Source organism: Lynx rufus, unplaced genomic scaffold, assembly GCF_022079265.1.
Source record: "Lynx rufus isolate CCGP_SWC_20201006 ecotype Redwood Valley unplaced genomic scaffold, mLynRuf1.p SCAF_13, whole genome shotgun sequence".
In the NCBI taxonomy this organism is placed as follows: domain Eukaryota; kingdom Metazoa; phylum Chordata; class Mammalia; order Carnivora; family Felidae; genus Lynx; species Lynx rufus.
In genome coordinates, this window is record NW_025814827.1 from 19,799,208 (window position 1) to 19,821,326 (window position 22,119).

The 22,119-nt window shown below is 34.1% G+C and overlaps 1 protein-coding gene across 1 annotated transcript in view; it reads left to right on the forward strand.

Annotated features, from left to right (window-relative positions):
- The window catches only part of RFX7 (regulatory factor X7), a 136,737-nt gene that overhangs the window by 47,860 nt on the left and 66,758 nt on the right, over positions 1-22,119 (forward strand). Inside the window, exon 3 of the mRNA XM_047075070.1 lies at positions 10,083-10,116. Coding sequence (XP_046931026.1) covers positions 10,083-10,116 — 34 coding nt within the window. The remainder of the gene's footprint in view (positions 1-10,082; positions 10,117-22,119) is intronic.

The window sequence follows — 22,119 nt, forward strand, 5'->3', positions numbered from 1 at the left end:
TTACTGTGGTTATTTTTTAAAATGTGAAATTTTGTTTGTTCTCATTTGAGCAAACTAAAATTCTTCACATTCATTATAGATAAGTATAAGGCAAAACTGTCTTTTACTTTGATGACTGTGAGTTGAGTCATAATCTACAAAAAGGATCTGAAGTCAATATATTTTTAATAGAATTCATTATTTTACAGGAAGAGGAAGCTAACAAAGAGTTTGACTTGTCCTGACAAGGCTAGAATGCAAGAGCTTCTTACAGTTGATATATTACACTGTACCTCACCTACCTCAGATTTTCCATGAGTGAAGTCTAATATCTAGCATTCATAAATCACAATTTCTGCAACACAAGAATTTTGAATCAGATATTTAGGATCTGTGACTGACTTTTAATTCTGACTTGGAGACTCTACATAAATGTAGAAAAAATATTGAACTTTTGGATGGAGGCCAAACCTGTTGTTAGAGAGATGAGTGAGAGTCTCTTAATATGATATTATCTGTAATAAATAGTTTATAAACAATTTGTAGAAACTGGAGAAACAGTCTCTGAAATGTTTCTAGCAAGCAGTCTCTAAATGTTCGTTCAGGCATACTACTACTTACAGAGTATTAAATTCGGTGTATATTTGGCCCATGACTGCTAATTTATTGTATCATATTTAAGTCTGAAGAAAAGAGAATATTACATGGTTATTTTTTTTATTTTATTTTATTTTTAATATATGAAATTTATTGTCAAATTGGTTTCCATACAACACCTTATTTTTATTAAGTGTGAGGTAAAGTAGGCTTAGACTAATTTTTTTTTAACATCTACTTTCTAAAATTACTGTCTCTTTTGTATAACCCCACTAGCACGAGGTAAGAAGTTATTTCCAGCTTCACTTTTCAGTTCAATTTAGGGAAAACAAAATATGCTTTCTCAAGCTGTATCTCTCTTCCTTAAATTAGTATAAGCTCTTCTTGCTGGTGTGTTTCCTTCTTTTTCCTACTGTATAGGTCTAGGTTTAAGGTTTTTACTTCGTAACATTGTGTTGATCTGACTTGACGTGCAAAGCTTAAACTGAAAGATGGGGCAGATGAATGATTAGCATGTTCCCTAACCTTAGTAGTTATAATACCACAGCAAAATTGTGATACTGATATTGTGTTATTTTTGTCTAATACCAATTACCAGATTGATACTATTTAAAATGTTTAAAAAACTAACAATTTTTTTAAAAAAACAGTGAGACCAGAAGTTTGATGCATTTGAAATCTAATAAATTATCAACAATTTAGAAAATGTCAAAAAACATAGAAAAATATTCATGTTAAACATATTATCATTTGAACATAAGTTATTTGTCGATAAAATTAATAAAATGGCTTTATTCAAAAATAAAAATGAAGAACTATACTATCTACCTTTTTTAAAATGCTCAAATGTGCATCAGTGGTTCATTATTAGAGTGGTGAATGTATTTTTATGTATATTTTTCCTGTTTCTGAAAAATTTTCTTAAATTGGAAAAATAATAGAAAAAGTAATTATAAGTTAATTCTAAATATATCCACAGATAATACCATTTCTTGTTTTATAAGTTCAAGACTTTTTAATTTAAATTTTTATATATTTTTCATTTTTGACCAAAGTCTTTGATGCTTATAGCTCAATGAGTTCAAAAAGGTCTTAAGATTTGTTCAGAAGTTCCCCAACAACTAAACTCATTGCCTGTCAGAGAGAAAGCCAAGAGGAATAAATACCTCCTGTCTCTTCTTTTGCTCTCTTATCTCCTTCCAGTGACTGATACTGGCTCACTGGAAACCAAAGAAGGGAGCCATATAGATACAGTGCATGAGGCCAGCCTCCGGGGTTATTGCAAAGGATGAGAACTGGATCTGGAAGGATTTTCTGGCAAACAGAAAATATCCAGCCCAATCATTTTGATTTCAAGACATCACTTTTTATTTCTGTGTTTTAAAATGTATATATAGTATCCAGTTTTTGTTCCATACCTTTGTGAAGATTTGATTATATTTTTTTCTTCTTGCATAGCCTTCTAGTAGGGGTTTCATGCCCTCTTTTTAACGGCAATGTTCTGATTTTCATATTAGGGGTTTCCCCCAATTGTGTAACTATTTGAGTATATTTAAGAGTGAGGCAGAAAGGCTTAGAAACTTTTTATAGGTGATTGGGGCTGCTGCTTTCTGATTCAATAGGTCTAGAGTGGGGCCCACAAGTTTGCATTTGTAACTACTCCCAGGTGATAGTAGTCCAAGAATTATATTTTAAGAATCACTTCATTAGGGAATGCTCTTGAGATTCACATCTATGGAAAGAATGGAAGAAGGCAGAGGGAAAATTAAAGTGTAGTGCTGCAGTATTTGGAAGCTGGAATCATCCATCAGAGTTGGTCCAAGGTGGAGTAAGGAACTGGGCCTTTATATCCCCATGTTGATCAGTCTCTTGGTTTGGGCTGTTCCTGGAAAGAGATATGACTTGGGGAGTGAAGTTTTCTTCAGCATAGACAACCCCCAGACAGCAGAGATCTTTCTGCTGGAAGCACTACCAGCAGCTGAAGGGCAAAATTCTTTCCTGTAAAGGGCAGATGGGGCAAAAAGAGTTCATACATTCTCCTTCCAAGCCAACCCCACCCTCATCCTAAGACATCCACTTTTTCTAATTTTTCTTTCACCATAGATTGATTTTGCCAATGCTAGAACATCATATAAATGGAATTGTACGGAGTGAACTTTTCCAGGTGGTGTCTTTGGCTCAGTATAATATCTACTAGATTCATCTATGTGTTTGTATGTATATATGTCTTTTTTTTTTTTTTAATTTGCTAAGTACTATGAATATACCACATTTTTATCCATTCTTCTATTGACTGCCATTTAGATTGTTTTCATTTTGGGGCTATTATGACTAAAGATGCTGTGAACATTATTGTAAAAGACTGTTTTGTGAATAGTTTCATTTCTTTTAAATAAATACCTAGGAGTAGAATTGTTGCATTTAAACATAGGTTTATATTTAACTACCAAATTTTTCAAAGTGGTTTTTTCTTTTACATTTCCATCAGAAATGTATGACAGTTGCACTTTCTCCAAATTCTTGCCACTTCTTGGTGTTTTCAGTATTTTTGATTTTAGCCATCCTAGTGAGTATATAATAGTATATCATTATGATTTTGACTTGCATTTCCTTGATGATTACTGATATTGAACATCTTTTTGTATGCTTATTGGACATTTGTATATCCTTTTTTTGTGTGTGTAAACTATTCCAGTTGTTTGCTTTTTTATTAATTGGCTTTACTGTTGAGTTGAAGGAATTTATTACATATTCCAAACATAAGTCTTTTGTTAGGTATAGGTTTTGCAAATACTGTTTTTGGTTGGTGGCTTATTTTCTTAATTGATGTCTTTTGATGAATAGAAGTTGATTTTCATTTTGATGGGATCTAATTTAGTTTTTTTTTTATTAAAGGTTATTGCTTCTGTGTCCTAAGACATCTTTGTATAATTTTAGGACATAATAATTTGTGATTTCTTCTAAGCACTTTATAGTTTAAATTGTTATAGTTAATTTTAAGTTCCAATTCAAATTTAGGTGTAGAATGAATTATGTTTATTTGTTTATAGATACGTACAGTTATTCCATCAGCATTTGTTGAAAGGATTTTCCTTTGTCTCTTGAATTCCTTTAGTACTTCTGTTACAAATCACTTCGCTATATAGAAGTCAGCTATCGTTCATACCACTTTTTTTTTTTTAATTTTTTTTTTCAACGTTTATTTATTTTTGGGACAGAGAGAGACAGAGCATGAACGGGGGAAGGGCAGAGAGAGAGGGAGACACAGAATCGGAAACAGGCTCCAGGCTCTGAGCCATCAGCCCAGAGCCCGACGTGGGGCTCGAACCCACGGACCGCGAGATCGTGACCTGGCTGAAGTTGGACGCTTAACCGACTGCGCCACCCAGGCGCCCCATACCACTTTTTTTTTTTACCACATTTAATGTTAACTGTACTCCGGCTGCCTTCAAAATTTGCTTTTTATCTTTGTGTTTTCATCTCTTTGACTATGATAATCCCATGTGTGGTTTTCTTAGTGATTATCCTGCTTGTAGTTTGATGAGCTTGGATATGTAAGTTTGTGTTTTTTACCCAATTTGGGGAAATTTTGGTCATTTATCAGATATTTTTCTGTCCCATTCTCTCTCCTCTCCGGCTGCACATAGACCACTTGGTGTTGTACTACAAATCTCTGCAGCTCTGTTTATTATGTTGAAAATCTTTTTCTTTCTCCTTTAGATTCAGTAAGATGTATTGATTTATTTTCCAGTTTAGTGACCCTTTTTCTGCTGTATCTGATCTCTTAAGGTAATCCAATGAATTTTTCATTTTAGACATTGTACTTTTTTTTTTAGTTTTAGAACTTCCATTTGGTTCTTTTCCATAACTACCATTTCTCAGCTGAGATTCTCTGCCCTCCACACCATGTATACATTCTTATGACCATATTTTCCTTTAAATATTTGCACATATTTGTAATATTTGCTTAGAAATCCTTGCCTACTAATTCTGACATGTAGATCATTCAGGATTTGGTTTCTGTGAGCTGCTTTTTTATCTTGAGTATGGGTCTCTTTTTCCTGTTTCTTCTTTCTGGTAAATTTTGCTTGTGTAATAGACATTGTTGGTGATATGTTGTAGGCTTCGGATTCTGTTATTTTTCTCCTTGTGTTGTGGGTGTTTTGTCTTTTGGGTTTTGTTTTTGTTTTTTATCCCGGTACACTGGATTCAAATGCCAACTGTAATAGGCGGCAGCAAGAAGGCTCAGCTCAGGTCTTTCCACCTTCCAGCTGTTACTTTTTTCTGGAAGCCTTGCTGTCTTTCCCAGAAGAAGGTTATCCAAACATTTGGGCATAGTTTACATAAAAATTTTGTGGCACCTTCCTTTCTGGGATTTCATCTTTCATGTTATAGTAGCTCTGGCAATCCCAGATATTGTCCTCTGCTCCTCAGCTGGCAAGACAGCAGGTTTCTGCTTCATTCTTGTGGGCTCAGTGCTGCATGGGGGGTAAGAGGCCTCAGGCAACAGCCTTATAAATACATACCTACCCAGTGCAGTTCCCTTCTTTTAAGGATGCCTTCCCTCCAGTTGCCACCTGCTTTTGGTCACTCTCTTTAACTTTAATGTTTGTTTTTATATGTGGTCCACAGTATATCATTGTTGTATGTGGGAAGTTACCTTGTTATTATCTGAAGCAGGACATTAGAAAATTGAAGCGTTATTTTCTTTTCATCAAATAAGCATCAAATATTTAGGAATATTGTAGGAAAGTATAAAATATACCCTAAATGGAATATCACAGTATATCATATTAAAACTTTGAAATAAGAATTGGAAACAGAACAAAGATGTCTGCTGTCACTGCACTCTTCACCATTAGACTAGAGATTTTAGCCGATGTAATTATTTAAGAGAAAGGAGGAGAAAAAGAAGCATAAAGACAGAAAAAGAAGAAAAACATTTTCATTAATTGTAAGTGAAATTATCTACAAGAGATTCTACATACTATTAGAGCTAATAAGTTCAGGAAGGTTTCTCGATACAAGGTCAGCATAGAACTAACAGTTTTGTGCACATCAGCATGTACATTAGCAAGAACCAATTAGAAAACATAATAAAAAAAGTTATAATTCATGGTACACGGTATAATTCATCTGTAAACTAGCTAGGACTTTTTCTAACAAAAGATATAGGGAAAATTATAAGAACTTTTTAACACAGACAAAAATAAATCCAAATTATGAATTAGCTCTCCCACTTCAATCTATAACTTCAGTACAGCTCAGTATAAATCTTAGCAAGATTTTTGTGGAATTGAAAAAACCGAAAAAATCGCTTAGAGTCTTTTAAGGCCCAAGACTTATCAAGGCTGTTATGAATATGGTCAAGGAAGGTCATGGAATAACTAGACCTAATTTTTAAAGCACTAATAAACTTAGAGTGATGACTCGGAGATAGACACACAGATTAATAATAAAATAGAAAAAAAGCCACAAGTAGGTTCAAGCACACGTGAAAACTTGGCATAATAAAATAGGGTACAGTTGGCTTGCCAAAAAGAGTGTGTGTGTGTGTGTGTGTGTGTGTGTGTGTGTGTGTGTGTGTATTTATTTATTTATTTATACACACACACATACCATACCATACATAAGAATAAATTCTAATTTGAATAAAGATCACAATTGAAAAGCTAACTTCAAAAATTTTAGAATGAAATATGTCTTTAAAACTAGATAGGGGGCACTTGGGTGGCTCAGTCAGTTAAGCATCCAGCTCTTTCATGATCTCGCGGTTTGTGAGATCGAGCGTGAGATTCAGCCTCACATCAGGCTCTACACTGCCAGTGTGAAGCCTGCTTTGGGATTCTCTCTAACTCTCTCTCTGCCCTTCCCCTGCTCATATGTGCACATGAGCAAGCGCTCTAAATAAATAAATAAATAAATAAATAAATAAATAAACATTAAAAAAAAACTTTAGGTAGGATGTCTTAAGATAAAAAATATAATCATAAAGGAAAAAAATTGATAAATTTGACTAAATCAAAAATTTTAACTTTAGTAAGATGTCATTAAAATGCATCATTAACAAAGTTAAGTATATGTAAAAGAGAATTAGTGTCCAGAATGTATAAAGAACTACAGCAACTTAATAAGAAATAGTCAACTCCCTTAAAAATGGGCAAAGAGGGGCGCCTGGGTGGCTCAGTCGGTTAAGCTTGCGACTTCAGCTCAGGTCAGGATCTCGCGGTCCGTGAGTTCGAGCCCCGCGTCGGGCTCTGGGCTGACGGCTCAGAGCCTGGAGCCTGCTTCTGATTCTGTGTCTCCCTCTCTCTCTGCCCCTCCCCCGTTCATGCTCTGTCTCTCTCTGTCTCAAAAGTAAATAAACGTTAAAAAGAAAAATTTTTTTTTTAAAAATGGGCAAAGAATATGAACCAGCAATTTACAGAGGAAAGAACCTATATGGCCAGTAAGCAGGTGAAAAGGTACACAGTATTGCTAGAAATTGGGAAATGATAAATTTTAAAAATTTATATTCCTTAGAATAAGTAATATGTGTATTATATGTCATGTATAAATGGCATTTATTTGTGCAATTTAATAGGAAAATAGGGATTATCATATATTGCTGATGGAAATATAAATGGATATTACTGCTTGGGAGAAGAATTTGGTAGTATATAATAAAACTGAATGGATACATCCATGAGACCCAGAAAATTAACTTCTGAATTTCTAACTGAGAGGTTTTCACATGTGTACACAAGGAGACATGTACAAAGTTTATTGCAACATTGTAGAAAAACTGTAAAGTACATAACTGGCTTTCAGTAAATGTGAAATGGATGAATAAATTTGATATATTCATCCACTGAAATACTTTTCAGACATTATAAAAAATGAATGCATTTCATCAAACTGTAGATCTCAAAATAATGTTGAATGAAAAAAGATAGTTGCAGAATATATATATATATATATATATATATATATATATATATATTTAATGTAAAGGCATTTATATAAACATGTAAAAGCTTCTTGGAACAACAGTGTATGTTGCTTGTAGATATTTGTGTATCTCCTACAAATATTGAAATATCAACTGGGAAAGTTACACATCAGATTAGTAAGTTGTCTTTGGGAAAGTAGTGAGGTATGATATGAGACTGTGGACAGAAGATCAAAGGGGACTAAAAATCTATATCCTTCTATTATGCTTGTGTTAAGTATGAGGTAAAAAATCATCAAAAGGCTAGGTCAGGTGATTGCCAAGGTTCATATCTAGCTTAGAAGCACTTTCACTTTACTTTTCAAGTTTATTCTTTGAAAGGCTATCTTTTATACATAATTTTTAGCGATTTACCAAATTGTTTGTGATAAGAAGACATAGTCATCCTCTTCAGATATCCCGTAGATCAGGTTTCTGATAGAAGAGGAGTATATCTAGAGTGATGCTTTAAAAATGAACACATTTTCAATTTTATATTAATTTCTCTACAAACCCTTTTTTAAGTGATCCGTCTTTCCAAAGAGTTTTCTTCATATGGGGGACTGAATGTTTTTGTCATTTATTCACTTAACAGATTTTATTGAACACCTAACATGTGCCAGATTATAATACCCCAGGGAGCAAAACAGATAAAGCCTGCTTTCATGGAGTTAAATTCTAGTCAAGGAAGATAGCCAGTGACAAATGAATAAAAATATAAAATGACTGGTGGCAAGTGCAATAATGAAAAGTGAAACAGAGCAAGGAGGAGAGTGATGGAGAATATTTTATCTGGGAAAGTCAGGGAAGAACTATCTGTAAATGATAACATCTAGCAAAGTTATGAAGAAAATGAACAGATAAGCCATATGGGAGAAAAGTCTTAGAAGCTGACAGAAAACGCCAGTACAAAGGCCCTGCACCAGCCTTGAGAAAATAGCACCCAGGATATTGTGGCAGGAGCTGAATGAATGAGGAACAGAGGAATAATAGGAGATGAGATTAGAAAGCTAGCTGAAGGCTGGGTCATCCAGGGCCTTGTTGGCCATGATCAAGACTGGAGGGAAGGACTAATGTGGTTTGGACAAAGAATCACTCTGGCCATTTTGTTGACAATAGCCCACAGAGTTGTTGGGGCAAGGAGGGGGAGGTGTTAAGGAAAGAAGCAGGGAGACCGTTTAGGTTACGGTAACACTTTAGACAGGAAATGTTGGGGGTTTAGAAGAATGTGGTGAACAGTGTTTGGATTCTTTATTTTTTAGGAGCAATTCTTAATCTGTAGATTACTCTCTTATCTCAGGGAAATTGTGGGAGTTACTAAGAAGAGAAAAAAAAAGCACACTTTAACTTTAGCTGCTAATGTGTTATAAACTATACAAATCCCAAAAGATTTAAAAACGTCTAAAAAGTCTTCCGTGGGATTGTGGGAAGGGGATTTCATTTCCTCTTAAGTGGAGGTATCATTTGCTTTTCTTGTTCTTTTTAGTCATTCTGATTTTTGCAATTGAACTTAAGTCATACTTTGTTCTTTAAAATGTGAAATTTGACATCTCAATACAAATGAAAAATTTTGAGGTTATTGATTGCATTGACTGTAATGAAATTTAAATGTTGATTTTTTACTCTATAGATTAACTGCATAGCTGTATAAAGAGGCAAATAACCATTTTTTACATTTATTTGACTAGAATCTTTTATGAGAGATAATTTTGTTTGTAACATCTTTTAAGATATAAACTATCTCTGAACTTTATATGTGATTTCATTGCATTTGAACTTTAATGTGTTATAACAAAATTCAGATGACAGTTAAATTATTTTATACTGACTTCATTTGTATTCTGTATTAATAATTCACTTATTCAGTGGCTCAGTTAAATTGATGTATAGTGCCTTTATTTGGGTTATTTATTTCTTTTTTTAATTTGATTTTTTTAATGGATTATTTATTTCTAAATACATTATCCCCTTCCAATTTATTACCATAGTAGTTAATCTTTATTACTACTTTTATGTCTACGGATTCCTTTCCCTAGGCTGTGTGCCTGTGCATGAGCGAGCATACATATGTGTGAATGGGAGGGAGAAGAGGACAAGAGAATCTACTTTATAACAAGTCTTTAGAAATACAGATAATATTACACCATTATGGCTTTTAAATGCCAAACAAGTCATTTTCCAGAGTGGCAGGCATTGAATAAAAATCATAATTCATTATAAACTCTCTGTCCTATTTCTATGTATTATAATACATATCTGCATTTTAGTATGTCTCTAAAAACTTAATTGTTTATTCAAAACATCTGTTAGAATGATACATTGTAACAGTAATAGGTTGACTGTAGCAGTGAACTCAAGATATTTTGATCATGCTTTAGGGCTGAATTCAGTACAGTGAATGGGAAATAGATGTATGTTATGCTTTGTGAAAGATGCAGTTTTAGGGTATTATGCCTAATGTTAAAAAAGAATTTTACTATTTCAAATATTTAATAAATTTATCATTTTTATTAACCTAACTTTCTTTTTCTTTTAGCAAAACTGTACAATCTAAAGTGGACTGCATTTTGGTAAGTAAAATAACTAATATTAAAGTTCTTTTGTAATAGCCTTTTCCACTATATCAAATATATTATTCTTGAGTAAATATTTATTTTAAATATAACTCAATTTTAGCAAATAAAATTTGACATTCAATTACAACCCTATTGGTGAACTGGCTACAAGCTATGTAGATACTTTCCTATATCTCATCAATAATGAAATCACAACCTGAGGCTGTTGCGTGTTTTTGAAGCTTACTGGCTTTTACTTAAGATGTTTGATGGTTTAGTTTTGTTGATAGCATGCATATTTTTCCTATTTAGGTTGCTAGACATTAGGAATTAAAGCCAAGATAATAGTTCTAATTTATGTTGCAGTTAATAGAACTCTTAAAAATGAATTTAAATGAGAGCCTTTTTAAATGCTTCATGGATTAATTTTTGTTGGTATACTTTTCATGTTTGGTTTGATGGCCTTCAGGAATTAAAACCACAGCAATAGTTTAAATTAAGATTGTATTTGTAGTTCGTTAGCTCCTCTCTTGAACATGTGAGGGTAGGACATGAAGCTACTGGGGCTACTGGAATAGTACTGATGTCTTTAATGAAATCTCTGCTAATGGAATACTCCCTAGGCTCTAAAATACTCAGTGACTCTGCACTGTTAGATTTCCCCACAGTGTTCTTGTAGTTAGTCCTCTTCCTAGTTTTTTGTGACATCAGAACTTTTTTACTCAGTTTCCATGTTCCTTATAAGCCAGTTTTTTTTGTGGGAAAGGGAGGATCTTTACTGTCTGGTGCTGAAATAGTATGTAATATGTTATTAGCTTATGAAATTATTATGACCTTATGATATTATTAGCTTATTAGTTTCTAGGTAGGTGAATAAATGGGAAGAGTTCATAGGAGAGGTGGTAATTTGATCAGTTCTCCTGTGCTTTTCTAACCTAATAGTTGAGATTAAGTACTTCATGGAGATGTTTTTCCTTGTTTCTTTCACTTACCCTTTCTTCTTCTTTTTTTCTTTATTGGCCACACAATAACCCTCTGAAGTAGGTAATCTTGTTACCTTCCTTTTATAAATGAAGAAACATGCTGTTCGCTTCAGAAAAATAATTAAACACCTTCTGTCTAGCAATGCTAGCTAGATACATGGGATTCAGAATAAAAAGGACGTATTCCCTTACTCTCAAGAATTCACTGGTGATCACAGTGTCATATTCAAGAGTGCTGTTAAGACCTAGGAAGATAGTAATTGGGGATGGAGGGATGACTTTGCACCCAATCCCCAGAGGATTTCCTATCTGCCCCAACCCTCAAGAGTTTCATTGTTTATCACTCAGTAGTTATGGCATACTGCTTTCTTTTCAGTACCTGAGATAGTGTTGGAGGATTATTCAGCTTTTGAAGAAGACTGGTAGAATTTGTAAGATATGACATTTATAAAATACTAAATAAGAAAAAGGCTTTTAAAAAATCTTTCAAGGGTTCAAAATTGTTTATATGTTAGCATAAGGTTTAAAGTTATGTATATTTGATGAACAAGATAGTAAGATCTCTGTCCTCATGAACCTTATAATTTATTGAGTGAGGTATGTATTAGATGAAGTCAGATAATGATAAATGCTATTTATCATTACAAAATTTTTGTAAAGCAAAAGGAGGCAAGTCATGGGGGTAGGGTAAATTTAGATTGGATGATCTGAGGAAATGGCATTTGAGAGGAGAATCCAGCCTTGTGTGATGATTTGCCTGTGACACTTACTAGGCAGAGGGAATAATAAGTACAAAGATTCTGAAGCAGGAAGGAGTTGGGGACATTTACAGAATACAAAGTGCCGTGATCTGGAACTTATAGAGAGAGGAGAGAATGATAGGAGAAAAGTTCAGGTAGGGAGAAGTTTTTTTTCATAGGGTATATTTGGCCATGGCAAATAGTATGGATTTCATTCTCAGTACATAGAGAACCAATTAAAGGGTTTCAAGTAGGAGAATAGTATGAAATGAAAATTCAAGGCTCTTGCTCCCATGATGGCAGTGGAAGATGGAAAAAAAGTATATGGATTCAAGGCTTATTTTGTATATAAAGCTAATAGACCTTGCTTGCTTATGCATTGAATGTGCAGGGAGAAACAAAGAGGAATCAAGGATAATTTCTTTCAGTCTAAAAGATTTCCTTTAATATTTCTGGTAAGGCATGTTTGCTTTTAGCGAATTTTCTTGGTTTTTCTCTGTGAATGTCTTTATTTGCTTTCGGTTTTAAAGGATAGTTTTGCTGGAAACATAATTCTTTATCAACAGGTTTTATTCTTCCATCACTTTGAATATGCCATTCTGCCGCCCTTAGCCTTTGTTGTTTCTGATGAGTAGTGAGTAATTTATCATGTTGTTTTCATGTGCATGATGAGTTTTTTTTCTCTGGTCCATACCAAGATTTATTGAAATTCATTCACTTGCTTGTTTGCTCACCCATTTACTCTAGCTTTCAGCACTTTTTGTGTTACATGTGTATGTACGGATCACTTTGTGTTTATCCAGCTTGATATTTGATGAACTCACATCTATGGATTATTCTGATTGGGGAAGTTCTCAGCCATTATTTCTTCAAATATTTTTCTGTTCCTTGAATTTCCCTCTCCTTCCAAAGCTTCCATTACATGTATGTTGAAATGATTAATGTTATCCTTTCAGTCTCCGAAGCTTTGTTCATTTTTCTGATTGTGTTTCTCAGTGTTCTAGTTTCTCTGTCTTTATTACAATTCTCTTTATTTGAATCATTGTCATCATGTTTCCTGTGTATATTTAAACACAAGCACCCTTATCCTGGCAGTACTACTGTCTGGATCATATGGGATAGGTCATGGGAGTAGACCAGGCAAGAATGACACAGACTTTCAACAATTAGTACCTAAAGTTCAGTTTTTAATGACAAAACATTTCTTAACATGTTGTTTGCCATTAGTGCCCAAAGCCCTAAAATTGTTCTTCTTGACAGTTTTATATCATTATATAGTTATTTTAAGGGGAGGATTTGCTGACCTCATTTTCTAGATTCCCCAGCCTTCTCACAAAGATTTTATATGTTTTCTTGTAAAATTTTATTATTTTAGCTTTTTCTATTAGGTCTTTTTCTGTTAACCATTGTGATTTAAATTTGTGTTTTGTATGAGGTGAACTGCAGTGTTTCTTTTACCACGTGTATGGATATCCAGTTGTTCCAGCGCCATTTATTGAAAAGTCCACCCTTTCCCAGTCACCTCCTATGTCAAAAATAATCATGTGTGTGTCCTTTTCTATCCTCTTTTTCCCCATCTATTGCTTTATCTTTCCTTATGACATCACCACACTGTCTTTTTTGTGGTAGCTTTGTAGAAAGGCTTGATATCAAGTAATATAATGGTTGACATTGATTTTAGCATTTCCATGGAAATTTAGAATAGATTTGTCAATTTCTTTCTTTTTTTTTTGTTTGTTTTTATTTATTCATTTTTGAGAGACAGAGAGAGACAGAGCACAAGCAGGGGAGGGGCAGAGAGAGAGGGAGACAGAGATTCTGAGGCAGGTTCCAGGCTCCCTGCTCTCAGTACAGAGCCCAATATGGGGCTCTAACTCAAGAACCATGAGATCATGACCTGAGCTGAAGTCAGATGCAAAAAAAAAGGAAAAAATGTAAGTCGACTGGGATTTTTGATTGGGATTACAGTGAATTTATAGATCAATTTGGGGTCAGTTGACATCTTAACAACAAATCTTTTAATCCTTGAGCATGGTATATCTTTATATTAGTTGGTTCTTCTATAATTTTTCTCAACAGTGTTTTATAGTTTTCTATGTATAGGGTTTATATTATTTATGCTTAACTTAGACCTAAATATTTTAATACTTTGGATGCTATCATGAATGGTATTTAAAAATGTTTGTTATATAATGTTTTATTGCTAATATTTGTGTAGACCTTGTAGTCTGAAAACATACTAATTTTATATATTATATTCAGAGGCTTATATGGAGAATCCTTTGGATTTTCTACCTACTTAATCAAATTGTCCATAAATAAAGACATTTCATTCATATTATTTTTTTAAATGTTTATATATTTTTGAGAGAGAGAGAGACAGAGAGTGCATGTGGGGGAGGAGCACATATAGAAGGAGACACAGAATCCCAAGTAGGCTCCAGGCTCCAAGCTGTCAGCACAGAGCCCAATGCCAGGCTTGAACTCATAGACCATGAGATCATGACCTGAGCCAAAGCCGAACGCTTAACTGACTCAGCCACCCAGACACCCCAGGATGTTTCATTTTAAACATCTATTTATTTTTATTCACCTTATTGCTCTGCTAGGACCTCCAGGACAACATTAAATAGAAATGGTGAGAGTAAATTCCCTTTCCTTGTTCCTATTTAGAAGAAAACCAATCATTCATTCACTTTATAATATGATGTTAATACTACTTTTTTTCGTGGATGCTCTTTTCAAGCTGAGAATGTTCCCTTCTGTTCCTGTTTTCTAAGAGTTTTTTTTTATCAAATGCATGTTTTATTTTATCAAATGCTTTTTCAGCACTCATCAAAATAATCACAAGATAATTCTCCTTTCTTTATTCTGTTAACATGGTGAATTACACTGATTGATTTTCCCAAGTGAAACCAATCCTTGCATTTCTGTGATAAACTCTACATGATACTCTATACTTCATGTGTTGCATTATACTTTTATATATTACTACATCAGATTTGCCATTTTGTTAAAGAGTACTGTCTGTATTAATTAGGGCTTTGGAAATACTATTTTCTTGTAAAATCTTTTTCTGTTTTTGGTATCTGGGTAATGTTGACTTCATATAATGAGTTTGGAAATGCTGTTCTCCATTTTCTGAAGCAATCTATTTAAAATTATTATTTCTTTAAGTGTTTCATAGATTTTACTAGTAAAACTGTGGGAAAGGTATTAGTTACAAACTTAGTTTCTTTTATTATTACAGGGCTATTCTTCTGTTTATTCTTGATACAGTTTTAGTATTTTAGTCTTTGAAGGAATTTGTTCATTTCTACTATATTACTGAATTGTTTATGTAGTGTTGCTTATAATGTTCCTTTATTATCCTTTATTGTCTGTAGAATCTGTAGCAGTTATCTCTGATTCCTGATAAAGGCCCTTTATATCTTCTTTTTTTCTGGATCAGTTTAGGTAGAGGTTTAATAATTTTATTGGTCTTTTCACATGAATTGAGTTTTGGCTTTATTGATTTTTCTCTTTTTGTCAGTTTTCTATTTTGTTTCTCTTCTAGTAAGTATTATTTCTTTCTTTCTGCTTACCTCTGTTTTAAATTATTCCTATTTTTCTAGCTCCTTAATATGGAAACTTGAAACATTTTTTCTTTTCTGTTGTAAGCTAAGGTGCTGTAAATTGTCCTATAAGCACTGGTTTAGCTGTATCCCATATTATGTTATGTTTTCATTATCAATTTTTTTTATATTTCCATTCTCATTTATTCTTATACCCATGGGACACTTAGATATATCTTGATCAGTTCCTAGATAATTGAGTATTTATCAACACTTTTTTGTTATATATCTTAGTGGATAAATTCAGATGATTCATTCCACAATCCAAAAATATTCATATAAAAATGATTACAGTAGTGTAATATAATATAAAGTAATAAAGAAAATACAAAATATAAAGAAAAATAAGCAAATTAACCTGTAGTTAACTTTGAAAACCTTTGTGGCTGTTGTGAAGGAGACAAGAGAGAGGAGGGTTATTGTGTAGGATAGCTTTCACTATCAGTAACAGAATCACTGCCATCTTTTGGCTCAATGGAATCTTTTTCTTTTTGTACAACTTTAACAAGGAACCTATCCAATGACCTACAATGAAGCAAAGCATTCCTAAGGTTACTCTTGTGTGGAAAAGCAAAGGACTGTCCATAGGTGCTTTGACATGACAAAAAATACACTAGTGCCAATTGTGGGCACCTTGCAGTGTTCTGAAAAATTACTGACCGGCACACACCGCAGCCTGAGACCAAGCATCCGAGCATGGGAGACAATCACCCACAATCCCACAGCGAGTGAGAGAGAGAGAAAGAGAGAGCCATCCGCTCAGTTGTGATCATGTGACATTGGGCATCATGTAGTACTCGTATTGCAAGACACCACTTGTTTATCAAGTAAAAATTTATTAGAAATGTTTGCTCATTTTGCAGAACACTCGCAGAACAAGTTACTCGCAATCCAAAGTTTCACTGTGTATTCAACTGTCATTGGATGGAATGTTCTTAATCTAACACTTAGGTCCAGTTGGTTGTTTTTTTTCAAGATATAGGGATCCTTTTCTTCCCCCCTTATTTCAGTTACAGAGAGAGATACTAAAATGTCTCTCTTGTGATGGTTAGTATTTTTTTCTCTGTGATCCTGGCAGATTTTGCTTCACGTATTGAAGCTATTATTGGACATAAATATGTAGAAGTATTATGTCTTCTTTGTAAATTGGTTCTTTTATTATTATGATGTTTCCATTTTTATCTCTGATAATATTTTTGCTTTGAAGTCTGCTTTGTCTGCATAATCTTCCCCTCTTATAATTGGTGTTTGCTTGTAAGACATATCTTTTTCGACCCTTGTTTTACTCTTAAGCATTATAGGTCTTTATGGTCAAAGTGTGTTGTTGCTGTTGATGACATCATATATTTGTATCGTTCTTACCCAGTCTGACAAGCTTTATCTTGTTACTGCTTACTTGTATGGCTGAGTGTACACATAAGATTTTGCATTTATTTTCTTGTAGGTCTACTGTTAGTTCTCCTAGTTTTAGTTTATCTGCAAAAAAAATCCTTTAATTGCCCTTCATTTCAAAGGACACTTCTTTGAATAAAGAATTCTAGTTTTTCTTTCATCATTTTAGCAGTGGTGATTCACTGTCTTCTGGCTTGCACAGTTTCCATTGGGAAGTTTGTACTTATTCTTGTTTCCCTGTATGTAATACATTCTTGTTTATTCTCCTTTAATATCTTGTAAGATTGTTTATTAGTGGTTTTCAGCGGTGCTATTATAATAGCCTTAGTATGATTTTCTCTGTTTTTGTCTTGCTTTTTGTTCATTGAGCTCCTCAAATGTGTGAGTTTATATTTTTCACCAATTTTCAAAAAAATTCCTAGCCATTGAAATATTCTCATTGCCCCTTCCATCCTGGAACTCAAAATAGGTCACAAAGGCTATGCTTAGTTTTTTTGTTTTCCTCTTTTTGCTTCATTTTGGATAGGTTATATTTCTTTATTATCACATTCACTAATATTTTCTGCTGATGTGTCTAATCTGCTGTAAATCCCATTGAGTGAATTATTATCTGTTTTAGATCTTGAATTTTTCAGGTCTAGAAATTCTACTTGGGTATTTTGTTTTGTTTTATTGTCCATTTCTCTTCTTATTAAACCCTTGTGCATATTTATAATACTTTCTTTTAAGTCCTTGTTTGCTAATTATATTATCTTTAAGTCTGTTTTATTTACTGATTTTTTGTTTATTGCAGTTATGGGTCATGTTTTCTTCTTTGCATATATAATTATTTTTAATTTAGTATTTATTTGTTTGTTTATAGTGTGTGGGTTTTGTTCTCTTCCTTTAAAGTGTATTAAAGCTTTCTTAGGCCAGGAACTAAATTACTTGTAGGATAGTTTGATCCTTTGCTGTGTTTAAGCTTTGTTGGGGCAAATTTATAATGGCATTTATGTTAGAATTTAGCTTTTATACTAAAATATAATTTCTGGTGTCTATACTGCATTCCTTGGGTGTTCACTGAGATCTCTCAATTCTGTCTAATCAGAATTTGAACATGTCATAGACAAATACAGTTCCCTGGTGATTCTGTACCCAGCTTCATGGAGTTTTTCTGTACTCATACAGTTTAATATTCAGCAGTAGATTCCAAATCTACATGATTTGTGTAGATTTTGAAGTGATTTCATATCTTCCTTTTGGTAGTTTGCTTTCTCAAACAGTGATCTGTGTCACTTTAGTGTATCAGTACTTGGCCATGTTCTGCTTGAGTTCCCCCTCCTTGTACCATTTCACAAGTTGCCTTCAGATGGGATTATCTTATTTGTGTCTTTTCTCTCAGATGTAACAGTTCTATGCTAAAACAGTTGTTGGGTATGTTTTGTTTAGGTTTTTAGTTGGTGAAGTTGGGAAAGGTGCTCCAGTGTCAGGTACTCCTGTGTGGCCACATTCATAAGCCCATTAATAGATATTTTAAAGATTCAGTAAAACGTACAGGTCCCTTCAACCCCCTTCATTTCCTAGTGAGCTGTCATCTACTCTTCTCCACAAAAACTGTTTCAAACTTTTAAACTAAAGTTCCCAAACTCATTTCTTCTCTTACTGTCAGCAGATGATCTCACCTCCTACTTTTCTGAGAAAATAAGAAGACACAGTGAAGGTATTCCACAAAATTAACACTGTTTCTTATCCCCAACTCACTAGTTGCTCACTTCTGTACCTATTGTATCCCTTCTCTTTTCTCCTAATAGTAGAAATATCTTTCTGCCTTTCTGAAAGTTGATCTCTGTCTAGGCTCTGATCCCATACCTTCCTATCTCAGAATTCCTTTATTCTCTTCTCCTGTTTTTTTTTTTTTTTCTCATTTTCAACTAGCCTTTTTCTGTTAAAAGTTAAATGGTTAATCTTTTCTCATCTATTAAAAAAAATCCTTATTGAAATTCACAACCTTTCTCTAGCTACCGTGTCTTCCTTCTTTCTTTTGAAACCCATTCTCATGCCTCACCTTCCATTCACTCTTCAACTCCAGCAACAAGTCTTCCAGTAACCACTTCTCTGACACCTGTGTTTACCAAGAAGACCATGAATGGTCGGTCTCTTATTGCTAAATATAACGGTCTCAGTCCCTAATTTCACCACCCTTTTTCACTTGACTGCTGATCATTCCCTAACCCTCCTCATTTAGTACGTTCCTATTCTTTTCATTCCTTAGATACCATACTATCTTGGTTTTCCTGCTACATCTTAGGCTGTTCCTCTCCAGTTTCCTTCAAGAGCCTCTAGTACACGTCTACCTGAATTGTCTGCGTTCTGTCTGTATTTTCCCATGATTTTTTCATCTACTTTGATGGTTTCAATTAATGTCAGTATGGTGATGTCTGCTAATTATACATCCCCACCTTAAGGTCTAGATTTCATCTATCCATCAAGTTTACCAGAATGTCCCATGGTTACTTCAAACTCCTCTTTTCCAGAACCAATCTCATTGTATCATACCCCAATTCTGAACCTACCTGTATTAGTTTCTTATTGCTGCTACGACAAATTACCATAAACTTAGTGGCATAAAACAAAACAAATTTATTACAGTTCTGTAGGTCAGCAGTCTGACACGCCTCACTAGGATAAAATGAAAGTAGCATCAGGGCTGTGTTCCTTTTGAAAGCTGTAGGGGAGAATCTGTTTTCTTGCCTTTTTTAGCTTTTAATGGCTGTATCTTCAAAGCCAGCAGTGGCTGCTCAAGTCTGTCTTACACTGCATTACTTTGACACTTTTTGTGTGTTCAGAGTTCCCTCAGGCTCCCTCTTATCTGGACACTTGGGATTACATTGGGCCTACTGTATAATCCAGGATAATCTCTCCATCTTAAGGTCCTTAATCACATCTACAAAGTCCCTTTTGCCATGGAAGGTAACAGGTTTACTGTTTTCCTGGGAAGAAAAGATTAGGACATGAACATTCTTTGTACCATATTGTCTTAGTGAATGTACTCATTCATCCATCCTAAAAACCTGGTAGTCATTCTTCATTCTTATCCTCAGTGTACCTCATATCTGGTCAATCACCAAGTCCTATCAATTCTGCCTCCTTAATTGATCCATTTTTGTCCGTCCCTACTGCTGCTGCATTAATCCAGGTTGCCATACTTGTTAGAAATACTGCAGCTCTTTCTCTGCTTCTAGACTCTTCACTTTCATTCTGTCCTCTGCAGCACCATTATAATCAGCTTTATAAAATGTGCATCTGTTATTTTATACCCTTGCTTCACACCTCTCACCAGATCCCCATTATTCTTTGTTAAGTCATGGGAGACCTTTCATACTCATGTCTTACTTCTCTTGTTTAACCTTACCTTTTTTCACTCCCTCCACAGGCTCTCATTAAGGCATAGCGAACAGTTGTGAAATAAGAGAATATATACTCTCTAGAATAGTGCTGTCCATTAAAACATGGCTATTGAACACTTAAAATGTGGCTAGTGTGACTGAAGAACTGAATTTTTATTCCATTTAAGTTAATTTCAAGTGAAATAGCTACATGTGACTAGTGGCAACCAGTTTGCGTTGTGCAGGCCTGGTTCTCAGGCCTTGTTGTGCAGCAATGGTTCTCAACCAGAGGCATTTTTGCCCCCTATGAGACATTTTACAATATCTAGAGACAGTTTTGATTTTCAACAGAGTGTGCGACCAGCATCAAGGAGGTAGAAGACAAGGCTGTTCAAACATTCTACAAAACACTAGACATAACCCTGTAACATATTTATCAGCCCAAAATTGTTTAATGTTAAAGTTGAAAAAACTCTGGTCTAGACCATCTCTTCTTCTTCTTCTTTTTTTTTTTCCTTCTTTTTCTTTTTCTTATATTTTAAGATTCTTAGGTATCACTCCCTCTGGAATACCATCTGTGATTTCTTAGGTCTGAGTTTGATACATCTGTGTCCCATATTATCCTGTGTTTTAATTACATTTCTTGGTATTATGTAGTCATCTCTATGATAATTATAATAAGCGTTTTTATTTGTTCTTAGCTTCTCAAGTGTAGGAATATATTCATTATAATATGGGCAAAGGCATATGACAATGATCAATGCATGTTTGTTAGGTATATGAATGAGCATAAACTAATCAATTATTAAACATTGCAATTTAGAATATAAAGAAGGTTGCCACCTTCAGTTTAGGCATTTTAGAGACCTTAAACTTGCTAAGATATTTGAATTTATTTTTTGGAATTACTTCACATTTTGCCAGTAAGAACAGAAACTTATTTCATTGTTTTGGAGGAAAAGAACATTTTTTCTTTTTCTGACATTTTCCCTTTTTTCTTGTTCTACTCTACTTACATATACCCCTTCCTTTCCTACTCTCCTGTTAGGAGGTAACCATCCTGAGCCACCACCACTCTCCTTTACAGAGTGCAGATGGGGAACTAAAACTTTACTGCATAGATGCAGGAAGGACGCAAGCAAATGAAGTGGAACTAACAAGCCAGAAACTAAGGAAACTGTTTAGCAGTATAGCAGAATGGCTCAGAGCCGAGGCTATAGAATGAAACAGACGTGAGTTTGAATCCTTGCCCCAGCCAATATTACCATTACTGTTTGAATTTGGACAATTTTAACCTAAATCAGTTTTGTAACAAAGGACATAATAACAGTACCTATCGCAGAGTTGTTGTGAATATTAAATGAGATAATTAGTATAAATACAGTGCCTGGCACATAATAAGCACACATGGCAGCTTTAGTTGACAGTGTTATATGTGTAAATTGATAATATGGATCTAATTGACTTAAATTACCATAAATTTGTTTTTAGAAGTCTAAACATTAGTTAAAGACACATGTTCATCATCACAGAACATATCGTTTAAAAATGAATGCTGCCCATATGGAAACACTGAGAGGAGAGCATTGAATCCCTGAAACCTCGTGAATGGAAGATGGAAAAGGTTGGGAATCTCCTGGCTAAAGCCTTCTGAGAAGCCAGAAGGTGCATATTGTAGAACAGATGCCGGTGTCAACACTCCATACTCTCTCTTCCTCCAGGCCTTTGTAGATGCTATTTCCTCTGCCAGCTGTGCCCTTCTCAGGTTTTTTTCACTTGGATAACTCCTGCCCCTTCTTTTGGACTCGGTTCAGAAACCTTTTCAGAAAGTTTTGTTCATCTACTAAGAATGAATTCAGCTGCAGATAACAGAAAACCCTATTGGTGGCTTACAGAAATAAGAGTTTGTGTTATCTAACAAGTC